Here is a 24,255-nt window from a genome sequence, read left to right on the forward strand (position 1 = left end):
TTTGCTTGGTCTTTTTAAGGACTGCTGTTGAATGTGAATTCAAAGAAAAGTTTGAAGTCATCAAAAAACGACTTAAATAAGCACGGTCCTCTGAAAAGGAGAAAAGAAAGGAGCGTGTATACGTTTCCCCGGCTGAAACCTCTGGGATTGATCTGGGATGTGTAGGAGGAACTCCCAGGCTTACTCAATATTTTTGACTCAGCATATGGATGCTTCATGGCTGTGTGGTTTTATTGGGAGTGCATTTGTTTGTTTGCGTCTCTCTTCGTGTGCCAGGAGGCAGGAGAGCAAATAGTCTTGATAGAATACGCTGCCGTTTTTGCAGGGAACGGCACAGGAGATGTGGCACAGCGAGTCTGAATTAGTTGACCCCGAACAACAGAATTCATTTACTACATTTAATACCCCCTAATGTTTATCATACAATCGCTGACTGAATTTTAAGATTTCTAATGCTGTAGTTAGCTAAGACAGTGAGTTTTTTTTCCTTTTGACAAATACATCCAGTACCTTGCAAGATTATTTACAGCCCTTGTACTTTTTCCACCTTTTTACAACAATATTTACTGAGCTATTACTTTGTAATGAACTGCTACTTTATTACAGAGGTTTTTCTTCTTTGGACATTTATTATTGCTGGCAGTATTTTCTACTTTTGGACACTTATTATGACACGCAGCCATAGCAACGAGGCGGTATACAACCGGGAGTAGCTGATTAACATCGCAAAAGCTCAAACAATACCTCAACTGCTCAAACAAACCCCAGATTAGCAGAGAAGGAGACGTCGTGGATGCAGAGCAGGAGCAAAAAGGAGAGAGAGATGGAGGAATTTAAAACCATCTCTTCCAACAATCGTGAGGTCTTTGTCAAACTAGTTGGCGAACCTCCGTGCCCTAACGAAGAACCTGCCAAAAGTAGCCACCGCGACACGACTGCAGGACTACGTCCCCCGACTCCGATGTCTTTCTGCTGGGCTTCCTGACAGGGACTCGAAGAGGAGCGGCAAAAGAAAAGAAGTGAAGTCAACAACAGATGGTGTCGTCTGTAACATGTCCACCTGTTGTCTCTGTGACCCTGATATTTAACTCTTAGCATTTATCTTCGTTAGTTATTAAAGCGGCCTCTGACATCCCGCCCTCAGGTATCAGACAATGAATGTGATGTCAGCAGTTCAGTAGTTGCTAAGCTGCAAACACGACACCCCTATGTACTTGTGGCAATATGTAATGATTTTAAGCATGCCTTGCTGTCTGTTATACTTCCGAAATTTCAAATGTTTGTCTGCTGCTCTACCAGAGACATTGGATTTGTGTTATACAAACGTCAAAGATTCATATATCTCCAAAGAGAAACTTAATCTGTCAATTTTGTGTTTTGTTTTTCTGCTCAGAATATAAATGCCAGGTTCACAACACATCTGTAATGAAGAAAACTCCAAGAAAGTGATCAGAAGAAGCTGAAGAAGGCCTGCAGGGTTGCTTAGAGGTTATGGACTGGATTGCTTTGTGCCAGCCACATGGAGAAGATAAGTCAATGACTGAGTGTGTGACAGTTTTGGGACAACGTCGTCCCCACCAGAGCAGTGACACTCCTCCCCAATAACAAACACTGGATCACCAGTAACTTGAAGAAACTACTGTAACATGTAGACAAGAAAAAATAGCCTTCAGTCAGGGAGACTGAATAAATAAAGTATTTTTAATTTACTTTTAATTGAACTGCGAGTGCTTTGATTAGTCAGTAATATGCTATATTTGTTTCAACGCTGAGATTTAACTGTACACTGGGTTTACTAATTAGGCGACTTATGAAGTCAATTTGTGGCAACGGATTTAGCAGCATCAGAATAAAGGAGGCTGAATTCACATGCATTAAATACTTTTAAAAGTTATTTGTAAAACATCTAAAAACAACAGATGATTGTTCTGACACTTTATGCATTGTAATACCTGCACGCTCATTCATCGGTGCACGTGTGAGTGAAGTTTATAGTTCAGTTCCACTTTAGAAGAACATGGTATGACGAGGTTAGACGATATTAAAAAAACCTGACAAGTGGATAAATTTATCACACTCTTATCTTTGAGTCAGAAGCCAGAAATGGATTGAAACACGCACCACTGATCTTTTTTTAATCTAAATGATACTAACCTGTACTTGTTGCTTAGAAACAAGTACAGGTTTCTAAGCAACGTGCACTTGTAAACCTTAGTGACGCTTTTAACATGGATTAATGAGTTAATTCAGGGAGTAAAAACCAGAGTACTTACAACAGGACCGGGTGGACCCTGGGGTCCCTCTCCACCCTTCAGACCAGATGGGCCCTGAAATGAAGAGAGAAACAAAACTGACCGTCACAATCTCCACATCTGCCAGTAATAACGCTGCAGCCTCCATGCTGGATCTCAGCACAGGGTTTCATTAAATGCCAGTCGAGCTCCAACTGTCTGCCTCTGGTTCCCAAAACGGCAAGAAATGAGCGCTGAAGAAAGTTCAGAGCTTTTCACCCTCCGAGTTCGAAGCCGTGAATTACGATTGACTTTTTCATTCTGGCAGAAACACTGGCTCGAATAGAAAGTCCCCAAAAAAAAAAAAAAGAGTAGTAAGGAGGTTGACAATCATCATCATCATCATCATAAAACTCAATTTATGGAGTTGGCTTGAACAGCTTCATATAAAGAGAATGTTTGAAATAGGTTTGGTGCATTAACACATAAGAGAGTCCGACTGAAAATCAGAAAAATGACTTCGACTTTAACAAATGCTGTTTGGCTTAGCTGTTTTTAACGTGTGTTTATAAAACTTAAAAATGGGGAGAGGGGACTTCCTCCTCCTGAAACAAAGATGGAGGAATGGTACATGAGGCAATTACTGGAGCTCTTTCTCATTGCTTTCTTCAAAATCTCTTAGTATTATGAAGCTGAGTCATGAGAAAGGTTTTAAAAAAATTAGATAGTGGCTTAATGGGCGGTTGCCCAGGGTGGCAATGGAAATGGGGAATAGAGATGATTTATTCCATTTTTATTGGTTTGGGTGTGGCAAAAGGAGGAGCAAAAGAACCACCACTCTTGGTTGTGGTATTTGTTAGAATTCAATTCGTCTAAGTTGTTGGAGCTACATATAAATGAGTCTCAATCTTGGACTTTTGGGACTAAAATGGATCAATGTATGAAGAAACTTAATCAGATTAAGTTGACTTACTATTAAAATTCTATTCATAAAATTAGTCTCTTTTGACTAAAGTTGTAATTTTCTTATCAGATTGTGTTGATTTTACTTAATTAAAGAGAAACAAAATGTTAACTTTATAGGTGTGAAGTTGGATATGAAGGACTTTTTAAAAGTCCAAGAACATTTGAATTATTTTTTAAAATTCAAACAAGTATATTTTGCTTATAAGTGAAATACACATGGTATGTTTTATACAGTACATGTCCTTCTCTGGAACCGTTGGGCAGTAACTAGTTACATTTACTTGAGTGACATTTTGAGGGGGAAAAAATACTTTTACGAAGTATTTTTACTATACTGTACTTTTTCTTTAACTTGAGTAATTTTATTATGAAGTGTTGCTACTCTTTATTTGAGTAACATTTCTGGATTATCTATTTGTTTGTTTGTTATCCACAGAATATCAAGCAAATATGTTTTAACCTAAAATTCACCAGTCAACTTAAGAGTTTCATAAGTTTTATGTTGAAAGAAACGGATTTGGAAAAGAATTATTTTACCTGATTTTGTTATTTTTTTTGTCATTTTGCTCCTCGAATAACCAAAACTTCCACTTAACTTTACATTTTGGTCCATCTGATGATGTCACTTTTAAATATTAAACCATTGATAATGTGATCAGCTACTTTCAACCAAATACCTTTTTTACCGGTGCGTGAGTAATTTCTACTTTTTACTTTTACTCGAGTAAAAATATGTTGGAAGGACTGCTGCTCTCACTGGAGTACAATTTTTGGGTACTCTTCCAATCTCTGCTCTCTGGACGCAGAATTTATAGCGAGGTGGCAAAAATTCAGAAGTCATCCAAATGTTTAAAAGCCGTACTGCATGCGAGAGCGTGTAAACGACTCAAATCCATATTCCTGCCTCTGTGGTTGTGTGGCAAAAAAAAAACAACATTGCATGGAGTGTGCTTTATTACATATCTATCACTGTCCAACATGTGCTTTGCATGCATGCACGAGTGTTTGTATGTGTGTGCAGCTCCCCAGTGAGCTCCAGAGCAGCACAAGGCAGTATGGGTAATGAGTTTCTGCAGGCTGTGGCTGCATGCTGGGCTAAATTACGACGGCAGGAAACAATCAGGCGGGCCCGCATGTCCTGCTGAGTTCGGCTGACCTTGAGGAAACACTTTGCTTCCCCGACAGTGTATCCGAGTACCAACTCAAGTCTAATTGCCACCATTTTTGACTTAATTTATTTACTAAATAATGCATGCGGCGACAAAATGCCGCGCCTTCCAAAGCGCTGGCACTGACAAATGACGACGCAACAGACGTCCTTGAGTTAAACTGGGGAAAAGACTTTTCAAAAAAATAAGTCCCTAACAAATCCCAAGTTCTCTAAAAGAAGAAAAAAGGAGGCCCATTATCCACTGCAGCGGTCCAAGCCGTGGATTCTGCGGCGGTGGAGCAGTGCAGGAGCAGTGCCTGTTCATTTGTTAGATGTCACTTTGGATTTCCTCCCACCGGATTGATTGCTGCAAGTGCATTCCAGGGCTGCTGCCCCTAATGAAGTGAAGAGTTCCAGATAGGTGCGGGTTCATTTGTTATGTAGCTGTGGTCCATCACTTTCTACCAGCAGGCGCATTTGGAGAAAAACTGTGATGGATAGCTGGGGGCGAAATCCGGTTCTTACCGTGGCACCGGGTAGACCTCTCTCTCCGGGGAAGCCGCGAAGGCCCGGCGGACCGTCTTTACCAGGGGAGCCTTGCGGTCCAGGATCACCCTGCATCCACAGAAATTGTTTTTTTTTTTGTTATTATTATTATTATTGTTCACAAAGTGGCAGGAAATAAGCTGAAATATAAAAAAAAAATGACTGGATGAAGAAAAGGAATCATATATTAATATCAACGTTTAAATGTTTATTGCATATGTACGACAACTGTGAGCTACTATTAAGACAATGTCTGACAAAAGCTTCACAGAATCACTATCTGAAGAAAAGTTCTAGATTGCAGCCACTTGTTTGGTTTAAACAGTTACTGCTTTTGATGACGTGGGTTTCTGCCCAGGGCGGCACGGACTGGGAGGGCGCAGCAAAAAAAAAAAAAAAAAGCTGCCAATTGTAGACAGAAGGAGTTTTCCATTTCATATTTGCATCAAGTGCTATTTTGCACCATTCTTTGCTCATCATCGTGCAGAGGACTATTTTATTTAATTTTTTTTTAAAGCAGTTCAGATTGCCTTTGATCACATCAGCTCCAGAAGTCGACATATTTCGACCGGTGAGGATTCACAACAGGGAATATGTAAAGTACAAATTAAGATTTTTTTAAAATGTTTTTACTGAATTAGTTTCAAAAGTTTATTTCTTCTTTGTTGCTTTGCCATGGAGCCGACCTTAAAGTAGCTGGCGACTCATATGTGAGATCACTGGGTTTTTTTTGTTTGTTTTTCTTCAACTGAGTCCCCAGAATAAAAAAGGTAAAGTCTGTGCAAAACGACAAACCCAGAAATGGATCACTAATCATCAAAAAAAGAAATAAATACATTTGTGTGGCTTTTGCTATTTCATTTTTTACTGAGATTCACAAAGCAAATTATACTAAATACATGTAAACAGGTTCAACAATGGGAGAAATTTGCATTGATTTTTTTTTTTACATCAGCTCTTAATTATTCTTATGTTTTAATTTTATTACGTTGATTAACCAAACTTCAAGACCAACATTTAACTTTAAAGGCTAATGTCAGAACGACGTTTTTAGCTGAATGATGAGTCGCTCTTACCGATTATTTCAGGTAAGCCACACAAACTACAGTTATGCCTTAAAAGAAGTTGTCAACTGAAATATACCGCATTCACTCGCATTGAAATGAGAAAAACAACAACAAAAAAGATGAAATGAGTTACATTTATTACCATGACAAAATATCCGATGGAACGCTCTCCAGTGAGAAGGTTTACATTTGGTATTCATAAAAGTAACAGCATAATTTCATATGGTTATTTTCAAAAGCTAATTTTAATCTAAAAAACGAGTCTCATCGGAACACATTCAAATTTACCTGATGTGACTCTACGCAGGTTTAATGCAACTTCACTTTTTTTGTTTCTAGTAGTGAATTACTGTCCATATTATCTTTATTTATCTTGCATCTGGTGCGTTTGAACTCAATTCTACTTACGCAGGACTCACAAAGATCATCAAGTCCACAAAGACTCTATATTTATTATGTCCTCCATGTCTAAACACTGACTGTGCATCAACTAATGGCTTTGGATTTTCCTGTAGGAATAGAGGCGTACGTGTTTCAAAAGCACCAAGCAAACCCTAATGGCCCATTAGTGGCATTTACCTGGAGCATGTATTATTTTCTATTCATCAGCGCTGCTACAGCACAGTCAATGAAGAGGCATTACCAAATCTATCAGTGTTTTCAAACAAACAGCCACGGTGTGAACATTCGGTCAACGAACATATAGAGAAAAAGATTTGGACTCAAATGAAAACTCATTAACGCAATAAAGTATAAATATATATATTAAAAAGGAAGCCATTTTGTCTGTACTGTTCATACATTCTCATTTAAAGTTTTTATTTTAACAGCTCTTTTATATTTTGTTCCAAGGGGGGGGGGAGGAGGGGAGAAAAAGCGCCACAAAAGTTACTGCTTTTCTAAAGCAATGATATTTGAATGAAGTGGGGGGGAAAAAAAATTCACCAAACTGCCATTGTGGGTGTGTGTGTGTGTGTGTTTTGACTTTATCTGCACACTGTGAAGCCCAGACGAGTGGGCCTGAGAGGGTTTAGACGATTTGGTCTCTGCTGCCGAGGCCTCGCCAAAGTGACACTGGCATACGAGGTGGGAGAGAAGCGGGGTGGCGAGTGGCTCGGGGTTTGGATTGAGCCGACAGACTTGATTAAACTGTCCGCTCGGGGGAGATGGGAAGAAAATTTAAAAAAAAGAAGCTCAGAGAGAGGCGTAGGGGCGGGGCCACGCTGGAGGCTCCTGACAGTGAGGGGCTGGTCTCAGGTCTCTGGCTCTGCTTTACAAAAAAAAAGTGTTCTCCGCTGCTAATGGGCTCTTCTAAATCGCCTGACTGGGAACGACGTGAAAAGATCTGAGCTGCTTGAGCAGAAAGGAAAAGTGAGAATAGTGCATTTGATTTTATCCGAATCTCTGTTTTGCTTTCTTTCTAGAGACGATACTCCAGAACATCCAGTTGTCCCGTTGAGTGTTCATGAGACTAAGAGGTCATAACTCTTTGGAAGTGTTCATAACATCTAAACTCAGTCACACACTGAACAGTTTTCATTTTATTTGTCCGATCTCCTATGAAACACACTTATGGCATCATCTAATATGAATCTCCAAATGTTTAGGCATCTTCCTTACATAGCTTTGACATTTATTGTTTGCATACGTATATTTTTAGTATTTTATGCTACTACCATACCTTGGCTCCCTCCTTGCCAGCAGCACCCGGAAGACCCTGCTCTCCAGGTGGGCCTGGGGGTCCAGGATGTCCGCGCTCACCAACAGGACCGGTCTCTCCAGTGGGTCCCTTAGATGATCACATGTTTAGATCATTACCTTTAGCTCAACACAACGTGACTCACTCCTATCAGCGATACAGGACTTTCATCATTAGACCTCTGCTCAGATGGATGATGCGTTTTGCATTACGAAGAAATTTGGGGAAGCGTATCTGCGCAATTTTCTGAATGATGTTCATGCAAACATTTTTTTTTGAGGAATGAAAATATCTCCTTGGTAAAGTTATCAATTACACTTTAACATTCATGAATGTTTGTCCGTTTGTGGACAAACTTTCACTTACAATGAAGAAAATATGCTTAAATTATCACAACAGTATTTAGGTTTTCTTTGAGCCAACGCTACACTCTCTTCTTCTATTTAAATAATTAATATTCAAATATAAGGTGCTTCCTTTACAGCTAAACACCTTTATAAGTACAACAGTTGGTCACATAAAATGGCTGAAACTGATATATAACAAATAATAAACCTGTGGTTTGAAAATCTTTCTTACCTGAGGCCCAACAACACCTCCTGGTCCTGGGGGCCCAGTTTTTCCTTGGAAACCCTGAAATCAAAACGGATGTTGGTTTAATACACTGTACATTTGTTATATATTTAATATTGGCGTCCTAAATTTTGAAAACAACTCAATAGTGATTAAAATCTGTAAGTAGCGTAAGCAGTTTTTATTTTAAAACGTAGAAACAGAAAAGTTTATAATTCAGCTAACTCGTTTTGAAGCGATAAAACATTTAATATCTAACAAGAGATGAAACGTGAATACCATGCATGTTGGAAATGAGATAAACCACTATGACATACATTGAATATTTTGACCTAAAAGCCAATACATATGAATTAGATCAAGTATATAAATTGAATTAGAGCAGGTTAAAATATGTTAACATGAACATCAGCTGTTAAAACTGTGGCTTTTTTTCTTGTGTAGGATTTGATATTTTGCATTCAAAACAAAAAGCCAAACTGATGATGACAGTACATGTCTATGTTTCAATGTTAGATACATTATATTGTTCTCTGCAGAGGAGATCCTTGTTTTCTTCCCTCCCCCCCCCTATAAGAATCTCAACTGATTTGGAAAAAACTCTGAAATCAGTTCAATATTCAAGACTTTTCAGGATTCAGAGGGGTTTTTGTTCTCTCCGGGTTGTTGGACGCTGGATATAAAAAAAAAATGTGACTGCGAAATAAGCAAAACAACTTGGAGATTTATTGTGATGTATCAAACATGCAGCGTAAGGAGTTCAGACTGACAGTAAAATAGTAAAAATTGTGATAAAAGAGAAGAAAATTACACTTGACATTGAAAAGGACAAGAGTGCCTCTCAGTAGCAAAATGCATTAGCATTCGGTTCTAAACTCCACAACATTCTCAGTAATTGGGCAGAAATGGGCAATTTTACTCATTTCGGTTTGCATTTTAATGGCATAACCACACAGTTACCTCAGGCCTTTCGCTAATTTCAAAGACCCTTGAAAATGTACTTTGTTAAACAACCTCTTGCTAGGTACATTTTTCCAAAAATGAACTCCTTTTGCTTTCTTTCCACAGTATTCTGACGTCTCTGTTGAAACTTCAGGAGATTTTAAGCTGTAAGGAAAACGCTAGAACAATAAAAACTCTGCTCAGGTGATAATTATGTTGCGCATCTACAGGAAACCTTTCAAATCCAACGGTTTTCAGCAGCAGCGGCCCCTCGAGAGCGCCGTGTAGTCTGGCGTCCCTAATTGATCTCAGGATCAAAGCAAAGGTCTGATCTCCTTTACGTCCCTCGAGTCGCAATATCAGGTGCTCTACAGTGAAGAAACCCTCTACTTCCTAATTAGGTGACTTTCTGAGGCACAGGATTTCATTTCACGGCATCAGAGGGGCTGAACACAAACCCGTACTGTGCTTTTCAGATTTTTATTTGAAAAATGTTAAATGCGATGCATAATTTTTGCTTCTGATTGACAATTATGCACCAGTTTGTGTTACGACGACAGGAAGTAGTTAGAGGATGATGGCTTGACATGATTTTTATTGACTTATTGTGTGAACAAACGTTTTCACGTGCGATTCTAATTGAGTTTCTTGTGTAGCGGAAACACCGCAATTGGGAAATTGTGTTTTTTCAACTCTAAGCGCTGCTATTCTCACACACATGGCCTTAGCAAACAGGAAGCCACCAGTAAACACTTTAAAGATCTGCTTTGCTCCTAATCTCTGAGAATGATGAGGCTAAAGCGAAGTCGTTTAACTGTACTAACAGCTTTGAGCTCATGCCGACTTCTTCATTTTGACTTTCACCTGACTTTTCCAGCTTGATGCGATCGCCCAATCCCTCAGTTCTCAAATCCATAAGCAATTTTCAGAGGATAAGTTGATTTGAAACTTATCATCCTAAAACCAGAGAAAGACTTAGATCCAGGCGTTCAGGAAGCCAATCCCGGCTGACACGCGGTGTGTCCCCGGGCTTATTGATCACAATGCTTTTGTCATTCAGGGCGATGCATTATTCAATGAAGCGCCTTCAGGCCGACGGCGTCGCAGAGGAGACGCGGGCGTCGACGCTTGATTTGCACTTCCTGAAATTCGGAGTGTTTTGCTCGGATCGGGGCGCCTGCGAGCGTCTTTATTGCCGCGATCCATTTTCATATTGGATGCTCGTGCTGCCTGCTCACCAGGACGTAAATCTGCAGCCCTTAACGCCGCTTAGGAGTCAATCGTTACGGCTCGAGGCGCGACGGCGGAGGGAAGAGCTCACTTGTTGTGTGCTACGTTGTCTACAGGTAAGGGGACGGGCGGAAGCGGGAGCTCCAATAACGGGGTTGACGATCCGTCAGGCCCGCAGTGAAATTTATCGTCCTCAGAGACTCGTCGAGCAAAGGTTCACTGACGCATACTAAGTGCAGGGATCGAAGACGAGAGCAGGGGGAATGCAGCAATTGCAAGATGGGATCGAATCAGATTTTCTTTCTTCCTTGCAGTGGGGTAATTCTTATACAGGAGTCCTTGGGACATTCCTGGCGTGTCAGTGCAGCTTTACTTGAGATTTAGTAAAGATATTAGTCATTAGGGGTAAACAGGGACTGCTGGAGGAAGCTGCAACGAATCCATGTTGCACAGTGCAGCAGTTTTCAGGTTACTTTTACCTTAAGGGTGGAAGTTCTGCTAAGCAACACACAGCATCAACATATATATATAAGCAAACCCTACGGATGAGTAAAAAAAGTCTTTAAAACTCTTCTGATGTATTCACATAATTTCACACTAAATAATTACACTACACTGCAAAAAAAATTAAAAATAATCCAGTATTTCCAGTCTAGTTTCCACTGCAAATATCTTGTTACATTTGAAATAAGACAAAACTGGCTTACAAGAAGCTTTTCAGCAAGACTCCAGCCTTAAAACACTTAAGGCAATATTTCATTAATATTAATTTTAAAAAAAGAACTAGTTCCATTGGCAGATTATTTCCCATGTTATGAGTGAAATAATCTGCCAATTGAACTAATTCTTAATATAAAGTACTACTATATCTTGCAGAAAAGTTACTTGTAAGTTATTTTTTTATCTTATTCCATGTGTGCTGATATATTTGCTCTAGAAACGAGACCAAAAATGCTTGGTAAGATTTTGTGTTTTTGCAGAGTAGAAACTTGTCTAACAGTGAGTTCTGGGGATATTTTTACCTCCTGTTTGGATGCGGGTAGAAAGATAAAACTTTTTTTTTTTTCATCCTTTCCACAACTGGGTCAAATCTAGAAAAGTAGACATTTTTTGTCACCAATTAACACATCTGCATTTGTTGAACACCATGTTCTCTCCTCTTTGCCATTTTGAAGAGCGGCTGAGAGAAATGTGCCTCTGTTTGCATGTCAGCTTACAAAACCAGCAAACAGAAAATCTACTAAAACCTAACCTGAACGTAAACTAACAAGGCCATGATGCGCATGTTCAGATTCTGTTTCAGTCAAAAACAAAACATTTTTTGGACAGAAAAATGTATAACTTTGTTTAAAAGTGCCACATCTCGTAAGTCTGCCCACCTTTTAACCGTTCTTTGTTGAATCGCCTTTTGATTCGATTCCAGTGTTCAGTTTTCTTTCGTACACACCTGCCACCATTTATAGTGAATCTGATGAACCTGAATTAAAGTTCAGTTGGTTTTTTTTTTTTGTGATATTCCTGACGTTTGCTCATTTAGCTAAAAACACGGTTTTCCAGAGAGGTTACAGCATCAGAAATAATGGTGAGGTACAAAGGTAGAAGTCAGGAGAAGGATACAATACTTATATTTAAATTTCACCTGCACTTACTTCATATAAATTACTAATGACGACTTTATTAAAAATCTATCTTTTCTCAGCATTCTTTTTCTTCCACTTACAACAAAAACATCAATTTAAATGTCAGAAAATTTCGTTGCTGCAATAAAAGATACATTTTTATAATTTATTTTACCCTGGTGTAACCAGGGCCTCCTTTGATGATAATAATACTAAATGAATATTTCAACAATGAGCTCTATCATATACTGAGTCAGATTTATTCTGCAGTTGTGTTAAAAAGAGAGTAAATCTTTGCAATAAACGCATTTACAAATAATGAGATTATTCATATTTTGGATTGAGTGACTGAAAGATTCCCATTCTGGTGTCCTCACCGTCTCTCCACGCTGTCCAGGGTGTCCGGGAAGGCCGTCCTTTCCAGATGGTCCCTTTTGGAGAAAAAAAAAAAGAAAAGAAAAAGTATTACACACTAACAACACTAACACTATTGACCATCAGATTATTTACAAAAAGGGCTGAGTTTAAATATGAACGGACGGTTAAGACTCAGAATCCGGAAGAGAAGCTAATCGAGAGTTCCTGTCAGAGGTTCTCATGTGAAACCAGAGAAGTGTTACTCACAGGGGGGCCCTTTGGTCCAGGGAAGCCCACTGGCCCCTGAGGTCCTTGAGGTCCCTGCAACCAGCAAGCAGAAATCCTATTAAACTGCAGAAACTACACAGTATTTAATACGGGTTAGTGCAAAAACTGGGAAAACTGCTGAGTGGATTATAACCAATTCAACCAAACGTTCTGTAAAGCAAATAAAATCTGTACAATTAACAGACAAAAATTATTTCTCACTATACTATGCTATAGTGGAATCTCATTTGGTGTTTTTCTGAGTGATAAAATCAATTTTTTTCTATTGCTTTCTTTCATACAACGTATGAGAAGTAACTACGAGTTACCTTGCATATGTTAGTGTGTTGTTTTCTGGCCTTGTACACTTAATAATATATATAACACCAGATTGTAATAAAGCTTATAAAAATAAAGTCATCTCATTTTCCCTCTCATCAAGCCCCGACATAAAAATATATTTGATATCGCCAAACTAGACCACATAATAGTTTTCTTGCTAATAACAAAAAGACTCCATGTTACCTTCAGTGTTTCACAAACGCAGCGTTTCCCTTACATTTCTTCACATCTTGTCATGTTGTAACCTCAAACTTCGACAGTCATCCATTGATGACAGATCAACCCAGAATACATGTAGTGCATAACTGTGAATTGTCCTCTCTACCCTGATACTATTCAATGAAATCAGTCATTATTAATTCATAAGTAAAATAATTACTTAGTTCTTCCATGTTGTGTATGATCTGTCATCAAAACCACCGAAGCAAAACAATAAAGTTTAAAGTTGCAATGTGACAAAATGCGGAAAAGATCAAGCAAACCGTTTTCTGGGTCTCTTTAAATAGCCAGTAAACCTAATACTAAAAGATAAACTGCTAGAATTTCTTTCAATATATTTTTGCTTCTCTATATGTAAAAAATAATGTAACATTTCAGAAAAGAACAGAGGTTTTACAGAACGCTCAAGTCAAACAAAACAGACTTCGATTTTTGCGATCCAAAATAGAAACGTTAATCCTGACACGAGATCCAAATATCGTCTTTGCCGTCAGCTTTGTTTTTTATTCACCTGTTCTGTGGTTGTGTATGCAAAAGATGTTGAAATAAACTGCTCAGTTTCAAGTCAAGAGGGTATAAACGGTCAGGACTGAGGAGTTTATGACCGTCCAGTTTAGCCAAGTGAAAGGTCACGTCACTGAATCTCAGACTTGCCCTCCGCCCACAGAGAGTCGCAGGGCTGAAAAGGTTGATGGCCGCCTGTCGGCGTCTGCAAAATCGGAATCACAAGAAGTGTCTTATCAAGCTGCGCCCTTTGGGAAGTTTTAAAGAGCTTCGGGGAAAAACATTTTTCTTTTAAATCAACAGAAGAAAATATTTCTTTGTTTTTTTTTAGAAACTGAGCTTTGAATATTGAAGATTCGTCGTATTACGAGCAAACTTTAAACAAAAGTAAATAAAATATTGCATTTCACTGGACAAAGAGGTATCACGAGACTTGAGGCGAAGTACCAGGAGATAATCCTGAGCTGAAATGCAAATGAGGATACAAACGAAGAACATGCCGCAGCTGACTTATCGGGCAAAGCCGCTCCTTTGTGGATTTTGACTCCGGATTCACGTCGGAATGTCACATTTCCTCTGTTACGGAGTGAAATCAAAGAGCGCCAGAACAACGCTGGAAATTCAAGAAAAGACAAAAAAATCCTCTGAAAGTTATTAAATACAGCGCACCACTGCTGGGACACTTTTATTGTGCAGCAACTTTAACTTTCCTGCTGAGTTGGGTCACCCAGGGCTGAAATGTTTAGACTGGGAGTGTTTTCATTTCTTGGAGAAATACACTTTATTACAACACTGGGAATACAACTATTGAGATTTGGATTAAAGGAAATGTCAGGAAACCAAAATAAAAAATTGATGTAGAAAGCATAGAACATAAAGACCTGACCTCAGGGATCAATTTAATTGATTTAATTAAATTCTTTATTATTTTTAATAAAGCTCTTTTTAATATCCGTGAGAAACACCAAAGGGAAAAAATAGACGTGCTACACACGGTTTACTGTAGTCTGCAACATATTCAGATTCACTTTTATTAAACGTTTTAAAATGAAAAACTTTAAGGAAAATCAATTAATTTTTAACTTAATCAGTAATGATTGGAACTTAAAAATCTAATTTTTTTTCCCCAACCAGAAAACACACCATACATGGGTTGATATCGAAAACTCAGTTTGCTTTTTTTCAGTATAATTAAAAGGGGGCTTAAAAATGGGGTTAGAAGAAGTAAAAAAGGTTTAAGAAAGTTCTGGAAAGAAATCAGGGATGCTGACACACTTTCATGCCCTCAGCCAGCCCCACACGCTCTGACCGACGGCTTCACGGAGATGTTAAGGCAGGCAGACAGACGGCAGCCAGGAGCTCCAGCTCAGCAGCCAGCAAATGTCACGTTCTGAGTGCCGCCACCGTATTGCAGGGCTAAGTCATCCGGTTAGCACCAACATCAGACCAAATGATGAGAATAAACAAAGGAAAGCGCGGCTGTAGCACAAAGCAGATGGCGCATCAGACCTGCGCTCAGACTGCTCCGTTAGCCCCAGGTGTCTCTGTATGGAGGAGCTCTCTGCTAGCCCTGGTTGTCGTTGGCTGATTGATTGATTTTGTAGTCAGTGTGTATTAATGCGCACTGAGACTTACAACACGGACACGAAACACGGGCGTAGAGGACTTACTCTCTCACCAGGCGGGCCAGGGGGGCCGTCGTTTCCTGCTGTGCCCTGAAACACACAGCACAGCATCACTGTTGGTCAACATTTAGTTAAGAGTATAAACTTATTTCAGATGGGCTTCGACTGAAGGATAAAGTACTTCACAGAAATTCTGGACTCCGTGAAACAATCATGTTTTGTTGCGACGGGTTTACCTTGGGACCGGGTTTGCCAGTTGGACCTCTGGCTCCTCGAGCCCCACGAGGCCCCTAAAGAGAGGAAGAGAGAGAGAAACTGCTCATTAATATGATGTCTTTGACGTTTTTCAGATTGTTTGATGGTATATAATTAGTCAATAAATAACTCATCGAGGGAGGAGGACATACCGTTGGACCTCTCTGTCCTCTAGGACCAGATTTCCCAGCAATGCCCTGTTGGATAGCCAAAAGGAAACAGGTCAGTTTTATGAGGTTTGTCTTTGTTCCACGCTTTTTCCTGATATTTATTAGACAAGAATCGATATCATCGATCAGAGAATACCTTATGGATTTGCGGCACTGTCTAAAGCAAACGTCTGGTTTTATTTCTTAACACAGACATTAAACAGAAATCGGTCATTTTCAGGGCATTGCATTGGCTTCAAAAAACTTTTGTGCCAAAGGAAGTAGAAGTGGGATGTTTTTTGTTTGTTTAATCAGTATGCTGTTGAAAAATGCCAACAATAAGGTGGCTCACGTTGCAGGGAAGCGTTGTGTGGGTGGAGCTGCTTAGAGGACTGCAGAGTTTACAGACAAGAGCAAAGACGGCGAAAGGAAAAAATATATAAAATCCTTCTATTCTGCTTGTTTTCCTGTTTATGCACGCCAAGTCAATTTTACATCAACGCCAAGACGACACACAATGCCGTCAAAGTTTTGAAAAATAATGAATTCAGTGTGCTGTTCAGATCTGGAGAGGAGTAGGTCAGGCTTACAGCTAAGAGTGGAGAAGAAATCCGGCCTCATCTGTTTTAACTATTAGCTGCTATTCATCAGAAAAATAAGCAACACAAGTGATATACCCAACTTTAGAATAAAAATAAGCTAATGATGCTTCCTCTGTTGTTTTACAAAATATGCAAAAGCAATTATCTGTGGCCAGGCTGCAGGGCGATTTGTTTCTATGGAGTCAGTCCCCAAGGTTTTGACTATAAACACAAATATTTTGTAGCTGAGCCTAAGATTATTTTATGGAATTCTGCTGTTTTTAATGAAGAACACATAAAACCTTTTATTAGCTTTACAGGCTATTAGAACCAAACTCATCAAAATTGAAGTTAGAGTGTGCATTTGGAGCGTTAACTTCTCCGTACAGGATGTGAACTTTCGAGCTAAATCCCATCCATTACTCTCTTACTTCTGCTCGTAGCTTTTTTTTTTCTTTTTTTTTTGCCATCTGCTAGTCAACATGCCTTAATTTGACCAAGCGGTTTGCAGTGGGCTGAAAATCTAAGCCGTTTCCATAAACACTTCAGTGTTTTGATTTTTCAGCTGTTTTCTCACTAATGTCGGATGACATGGACCCTCACCATGATGCACATTGATGGTCAGCAGAAGTAGTTCTTGGACTATGTTTGGACCCCACAGTATTCTAGAGTAGGATTGCGGGGAAGCAAGCCATCTTGGATTATTAACAAATCCACATATAAACTGTATCTGGATGCTTTGCGCTCACGCCACAGGATTGGTCTGGCACAGTGTTTGTGGTACGGCTCGACTTTTCCTCTCCAGACATTCTTTTGTAGATGTTTCCAACCAATTAAAAGAAGAATTTCAACACGGAAATCATTCTTTGCACCAATCTTCTTAGATCCATGCTGATATTTCTGGTAGATTTGCAGCTGGTATTGATGGGGTTTTTTTTCTAACTGAAATGGTTGTTTTTTTTATTATTAGCAGCGGTTCTTCTTATAAGAGTGTTGTCCAAGCATCCGAGCAAGCTCTGCACTGGTGGCAACACAGCTCAATAAGAAATTGTCTTGATTCTAGACATTATTAAAGCCATCTTCACCGTAGCTGAACCTCCCACCATAAAGATTTTTTTGGGGATGAAGAAACATTTCTTTTACCTGCTATATTCTTAGTTGGGTCTGTTTGATGCAACCGTTGCTGAATGCTGTTACCTCAGAGAGAAAGCTAACACAATCAACAATGATGTAACCAAAGTCAAGCTGTTCGGTTACACCATTAGTGTCCGTGTTTCTAAGGTAATGATAACATGCAGAAAGCAGACCGCAGTCCTATAATGTTGCTATAATGCAGTGGTTCCCAAAGTGTGGGGTGCGCTCCCTATGGGGGGGCGCAGTGCCATTGCAGGGGGGTGGGGGGAGGACACGGGAAGCGGTATGGATGAATGAAAAAAAACAAAACAGTTACACAAAAGTGTTTCACTGTAAAGACGGTTTGCAGTTTGTTTTGTTGCAACCTGAAGTGTGAAATAAACTTCGGTGGAGTTTGAAAACAAAATATGTGTTTAGGTTTATGTCTGGTTGAACGATGTGTGTGCCCAGTTGATTTTTTTATTCCTTTTTGGGGGGGGCAGAAGAAAATCTTTGGGAACCACTGCAATAATGTATCTGCTTGGTAAAAGTCTATAGAAACTCCTTAATAGATCTCTTCACACCATTTCTTATTCTTCACAGTTTGTAGTAATTGAAAACAGGAAATAATCTCTACTAAACCCCAAACCCTGGGTTACGACTCAAAAGCAACACTAAAGAGTTTGGTGCTCTCTTAAAAGATCAAATTAAAACCTGTGTCCTGAATTTGATCTGAAATAAAACCCAAAGTCGTGAGAACAAGCTCAGCCTCGAGGCTCCATAACTGTTTCCAAATCAGTCGTTCTCTCGCCCAACATGCAGTTTACCTTAGCTTTATTTGACAAAAATGCCTTCAAGGTGGAACAAATTTTATGTTGCGCATGATAAGTGAGTTTTTTTATGTCTCCAGGTGTTATGGGTGTGTGTTTCCCCTCACCCGTGCTCCTTTCTCGCCGTTTGCTCCAGGGAAGCCGGGGAATCCACTCGAGCCCTGTCAAAAATCAGAGGGAGATATCATGAAGGCAGATGAGGCTTCATGGGTCAGAGCATCCATAACAATAAGGGATTATGTTGCATTCATCTGCTGAGATGATAGACATCTTTCTCAGTGTTCCACTGTTAGCGCCGAGCTTCTCTGTGTCAGACTCTTAAAGTGGCAAATGTAAAACTTACAACAAAAATGCTTTTTTGTCCCTCTAATTTGTTAAAGTTAATGCACTGTAATAAAGGCTATAGAGGAGGATATTTCTTAGTCTCGATGTTTATTTGATTCATCTTAAGGAGAACATCCTCCTACAACAGGACAACACTATGTGGATTCAGACCATTTATTTTTCTGGGTCTTTTCCAACTCAGTGAACACACCATCATGCTACAGTCCAGCTGACAACAACACTCCTCAATGAGGACTGAACAAGACTCAAAGTTAGCCATTTCCAGTATCAGCGACGTCCTTAGAAATGAAGTCAGAGATGTAGGAAGCTGTTTAAGAGAAAACGCAACATTACTATATGGCTGCGTTTTTTTCAGCCTCAGAGAGAGAGACAAACTTAGGCTGATAATAGGAAGACTGACTGGAGCTTAGCAAAGGCTTTTAAAAAAAACCCATCTTCCTCAGTTTTCTACTTTGTTTGCCTACGAAACATGCTGGATTAGAACATGTTGCTAACCTTTTTGGAGATCTGAGATGGAAGGTAACTATCTACATTCTACAGGGAATTCACTATAGGAGACCTATGCTAACAGCAAACTGCTAATGAAAGCTAAGATGCTAAAAAACAGTTCAAGACTACATGACCTCACCTACGCTCCTACTAAGTAATTGTTGTACTGGAGGGCTAAAAACAATATGGTATTTTGTGTGCTGTTCTTATTATATGTTATAGTTTTCAAAGAGATTCCAGAAGAAGCTAAAATTGGTGTCAGCGAATAAAAGCTCAAAAACAGCTTTATCAGAAATTGGCCACAAATTTGTGAAAGTTGCATTTCTTGTCCAAAATCTGAGCAAGAAACATCTATAAAACACAAAGCAATGTTTTATTCATACCTTGTGCAGGTATGAATAAATCTTATCTTATATCTTTGAAGGTTATGTTATTAAAGTCAAACCAATCAAAACTTTCCTTTCCACTAAATGTTAAGAAGTCGCCATTTAGCAAGTGCTTGTTTATAATCCCATGTCTAATAAGCAGTTATTTTTATAGAAAATGTAATTTTTTTTTACTCAGCCGGAATTTTTTATTGAATCAGGTAATTCTCTCCTACTTATGGCATTTCACATGAACTCTGAAATGTCTCTCACCTTGAAATACATTTCTAGGTGTACAAAATAGAACTCTAAATGAATAAGATTAAACATAGTCTACATAATGGCTGCTAGGACCCACTGTGATGTTTTATCAGGTATGATAAAACATACATCGTGGTGCTTCTTGTGTTGAAAGTAACTCATATTTACCTTTGGTCCCTGTCGTCCGGGATAACCTGGCAATCCTGGGACACCAAGTTTACCCTGGGACACATCGACAAGATGAGCAAGGGCAAAAGTCCAACTTAGCTAAAGCTAGAAAAATAAGAGTTTTCTTTACTTTCTCTCCTGCTGGACCGAGAGGCCCCGACTCTCCATTGGGACCAGCTCTGCCTTTAGGTCCCTCAGGACCATCCTCTCCACGGGACCCAGGCATGCCAATTTCACCCTGCCATCCACAAAAAAAAAAAATATATATAGAAAATGTTCAAATCAGTGTTTCAATGTACAGAGTAGAGTGAATGTTTGACCTATGAAGTTCACAGCAAAAACACAGTATTTATCCTCTATTTTTAGTGCAAATCTTTGTACGCCTTAAATGATACAAAACTAACTTATGAGTAACTTTTCAACAATATATAAAAGGTTGTTGTAAGTTTTAAAAAAAAAACCTTAATATTGGTAAAATAAGTTAAAATAAAATACTAGCTCCACCGGCATTTTATTTCACTTATAACAAGATATTTTCCCCATATTACAAGTGAAATAATCTCCCAGTGGAACTAGTACTTTTTCATCAATATTAAGGAACTATTGACTTAAGCTCCTTCATCTTGCTGAAAAGTTACAAGTTAGATAGTTTTGTCTTATCTCAAGTGTACCAAGACATTTTGCACTAGAAAGTCGACCAAATACACTTGGTAGGATTCTGTGTTTTTGCTGTGTGGTGGAGAAAAAAAAGATGTTTTATTCAAGCTCCTCACCCGGTCACCTTTGATTCCCATATCTCCTTTAAAACCTGGGAAACCGTCCTCGCCCTAAGAGAAACAAATATTTGGTCACTTCTTTAAAATACTGATAAAAAAAAAAAGAGTTTATAAACACCACAAAGGTCTGAGCTAGCTAACACTTCGCTACATTTCCCAATTCCTAATGGGCAACGGAGGACTAGAGCTGCCATCTGGTGGCCAAAGAGTGGAATAGCATATCCAAAAATCCATTTACTGTTCTTTTTTCTTATACTTAATACCAAATACTGTTAACATCAAGGTCTGTCTGTCTGTCTATCTAATATATGTGACATATGCATGTCAATATCAAAGGGAAAACTCGTCTCTTTCCTTCTTTCTTTCTTCTTTTGACCTCTTGTGTTCCAGCAGTACCTGATGCATAATGCAGAGCCGAACACGTTTTTGCCACCACCCTGCATCCTGACTGGATACGCACTTCAAGTAATGCGCATCGTTTCCTCATACATTTTTCTCCTCAAGGTCTGTTTTTTTTTTCTCCCCTCATCATTAATAATTCAGAACAAAAATCAGACAAATGCCTGCCACTGCAGTGGGAACAAGTCCCTCGAGTCAGATAATAGATTTTTTTTTTTATATATGTATACCGCTGCATAACCGTACCGATCCTGAATATTGAAGTTGGTTTAAACTCCGGCTCAGATTGTGGCGTCTGGTGACCGGAGTGGCACTGACGGCTGAGTTTCTCTGTCAGCAGAAGCTTTTCAGCAGGACAGCTTCGCATCCAGCCGTGAGTGACTGAGGGTCACTTCAAAGCAAGACTCGGCCCTCCTCCCTCTGAGGATGCCTATCGACTGACTGCCGAGTCGTGCTCGGCCTGCGCCGAGCATCCACTTCAGCTCAGGAGAGTCAAAACACAGTCGACAGGTAGACGGCGGCAGCTTCAGACAGAACATCTGTGACATGAATGCATTCACAGCCCGCTCTCAAACTTTTTACACCTTCTCTGCTGCTCTCACTGTCACCCCTCGCTGTCCGTCGTGTCGAGACTGCTAGAAACCTGCTCGGTATATTTGTGCTATCAGGGAGCTCAATTATACAGCAGAGATTATTTTAAATTCTTATATATATATATATATATATATATATATATATATATATATAGATATGCACAATTCCTATATGTAAAAAAATATATAAATCCAGACTTTTCCAGAGCTTTCAGTCAGTGTATATACAAAAGCTATGGACAGACAGGAAGGAAGGAGAAACTGAAGAAATTAATGAATGAGGGAAAGACAGACAGAAGGAAAAGACATGAGGTAAAACGGAGGGAAGGACACAAGGAAAAAGAAAGAGATGAAAGAAAAGTGGCGACTAAGAAGAGAAGAGAGGAAGGAAAAAACTCATTTACAGACAGAATGAAGGATGGAACAAAGGAAGGAAAAAAATTGAGGTAAGGAAGGGAAGGAGGAAGGAAGAAAAAAAAGGTACAGAAAGAAGGGAGGAACAAACAAAAGAAGGAAAAGGAACAGTGAGAAAGTATTAAAAGAAGGAAGGAGGAAAAGAAGGAAGACAGAAAAGAAGCAAGGAATAGAAAAAGGAACTAAGGAAGGAAGGACAGAAAGAGGGAAGGAACAAACAGAAGAAGCTAAACAGTGAAAAAGTATTAGAAGAAGGAAGGAGTAAAGGAAAGAAGGAAGTAAGGGTGGAAGGAATGGAGAAAGGAAAGAAGTAAAAATATTTTTTATACTTGTATTTTTTTTCTTTACTTATCTCACAGATTCTGAAATCTAATTCCATATGTTTTGGTATTGCATTTGGTATTGTATATGAAAGTCTGCACTCAAACTGGCTCATTAACAAGTTTACCTTCTCTCCTTTTGATCCCTTCAGCCCACGAACTCCGTCGGCCCCCTGTTGGACAGGAACCAGAATTAAAACCCAGCACAAAAACAAAATGATGGATTTCTAATAAAAAAAAAAAACATTCACTAAAACAATCCTACCTTTACACCCCGGGGGCCAGGATAACCAAGAGGACCCTGAGGACCCAGTGGACCCTACAGCAACATCATAGTTCAGTGATAGCTCAATGTGTCACAAACCAAAATTCTAATATTGCTTTTTAAAATATCAACTTCGTTTTAAGATCTCGTTACATTTATGCAATTGTCTTTCAATACACAGGTGATCAGTCCAATATCTTTTAATAGAATGAGACTCTACCGTGTGACGCTGATGTTTGTGATTTGCTAATAGATTGGAAACCGATCTCCTATTTGACAGAGGAAGGGGGTTTGTGCCACCATATTTATTTATGTACACTATTTAATTTGTAAATATTACCTGAGAACCTTTCTCTCCGGGTGGACCCTCCTTGCCAGGATGACCCTGTGAAAAAATGTCAAACTCGTCAGAAAAGACTCGCTTCAATAATGTTGCTCAGTAAAACGCTGCACACAGTGACTTGTGACCAAACTCTTATGCAGCAGCTCCTCAGAACTATCTGAGACACACGTGAGCTGGTATTGCCACCAGCAGGAAGTCTCTGAGCTGCACTGGATATCTGCTGCAGATGGCCGACGAAGCAAAACGTGGTTCTGTGGGCCAGATCCAGGCCAAATACTGCAGAATCCATGAATAAAACATCAGACTTTTTTTTTTTTTTGTCCATTTCAAGCTTCGGTTTTATGAACAGGACGTCTGAACTGTGCGAGGGGTAATTTTTCCGAAGCGCAACTGTGGCTCTGTGACGCTTAAATCGCTACTTTTAATAGTAACAAGTGATTCATTCTTAGTGGATAACTAGCTGGTGAGGAACAACCGGCAACTTGTTATTCGCGACATGGACATGGAGGCAGAGAGCTGTAAGTCAGGGAGCTCTTTGGCCCGAGGGCAGCTGAGGGTGTTTGCCTCTTCGGCCGACGACTCGGTGCAACAACGGGTCTGGGTAACAAAGCCCCACAGGCGCTTTACTGCTGCTGTGAAAAAAAAAAAACACCTTGAGAGGTTTCAGAGGCATAGGCCTGCCTAAAAGGTTCGCCGTTTGTCGTAAACCAAAGAAGAAGACGTATATTCTGTCTGCGTATTTCTTCATTGGGTAGCATGGATGACGTTTTTCTTTATAGTCCGAACTGAATGTACGTGACGTCCAGCGTCACTCGCTTGTTTTGTAGCAAGCGTCTGCCGTGATTTCTGTAATTTAAAAACTTTACACTTCATTAAATGTTGAGTTTTTCTCTATGGAAGCGAATGAAGGAAGCTTTAAAATCACGTCTAACATCCGACGTTCGTTAAAGGGCAACTACTTCCACTTGCTTTGAGCTGGAACAAAAACGTTAGTGGGTTACAGGACATCAGCCTCTTTTGCTAATTTTCCAGCAAATTCTTCCAGTAGCATTACTGCAGACAAAACAAATTTGCAATCCAACAGCTTGAAGTTTGAATGTTTACTTCTGTGCAGATTTAAACTACTTTAGAAGATTTAGAACGTGTTCTACTTTACTTCAGCTTTTTCAGCTAATTTGTGCTAATCCATTCATTTAACAGCATTAAGACTTTGTTCTAGTTTAATCCAGTCTCCATAAACTTTGTACTGCAA

The 24,255-nt window shown here is 39.4% G+C and overlaps 1 protein-coding gene across 6 annotated transcripts in view; it reads right to left on the reverse strand.

Moving 5' to 3' along the window:
• Positions 1 to 24,255, reverse strand: part of col11a1a (collagen, type XI, alpha 1a) — a 98,472-nt gene that overhangs the window by 28,966 nt on the left and 45,251 nt on the right. For all 6 annotated transcript variants that reach the window (XM_032551616.1, XM_032551617.1, XM_032551619.1 and 3 more), the window contains 16 exons: positions 23,001 to 23,045; positions 22,661 to 22,714; positions 22,524 to 22,568; positions 20,667 to 20,720; positions 20,024 to 20,131; positions 19,894 to 19,947; positions 18,373 to 18,426; positions 15,745 to 15,789; positions 15,574 to 15,627; positions 15,383 to 15,427; positions 12,648 to 12,701; positions 12,401 to 12,454; positions 8,239 to 8,292; positions 7,642 to 7,749; positions 4,873 to 4,962; positions 2,274 to 2,327 (listed from right to left, as the gene is read on the reverse strand). In XM_032551616.1, the coding sequence (XP_032407507.1) occupies positions 2,274 to 2,327; positions 4,873 to 4,962; positions 7,642 to 7,749; positions 8,239 to 8,292; positions 12,401 to 12,454; positions 12,648 to 12,701; positions 15,383 to 15,427; positions 15,574 to 15,627; positions 15,745 to 15,789; positions 18,373 to 18,426; positions 19,894 to 19,947; positions 20,024 to 20,131; positions 20,667 to 20,720; positions 22,524 to 22,568; positions 22,661 to 22,714; positions 23,001 to 23,045 (972 nt within the window). The remainder of the gene's footprint in view (positions 1 to 2,273; positions 2,328 to 4,872; positions 4,963 to 7,641; positions 7,750 to 8,238; positions 8,293 to 12,400; positions 12,455 to 12,647; positions 12,702 to 15,382; positions 15,428 to 15,573; positions 15,628 to 15,744; positions 15,790 to 18,372; positions 18,427 to 19,893; positions 19,948 to 20,023; positions 20,132 to 20,666; positions 20,721 to 22,523; positions 22,569 to 22,660; positions 22,715 to 23,000; positions 23,046 to 24,255) is intronic.

This window comes from Xiphophorus hellerii, chromosome 21 (assembly GCF_003331165.1).
Source record: "Xiphophorus hellerii strain 12219 chromosome 21, Xiphophorus_hellerii-4.1, whole genome shotgun sequence".
Lineage (NCBI taxonomy): Eukaryota > Metazoa > Chordata > Actinopteri > Cyprinodontiformes > Poeciliidae > Xiphophorus > Xiphophorus hellerii.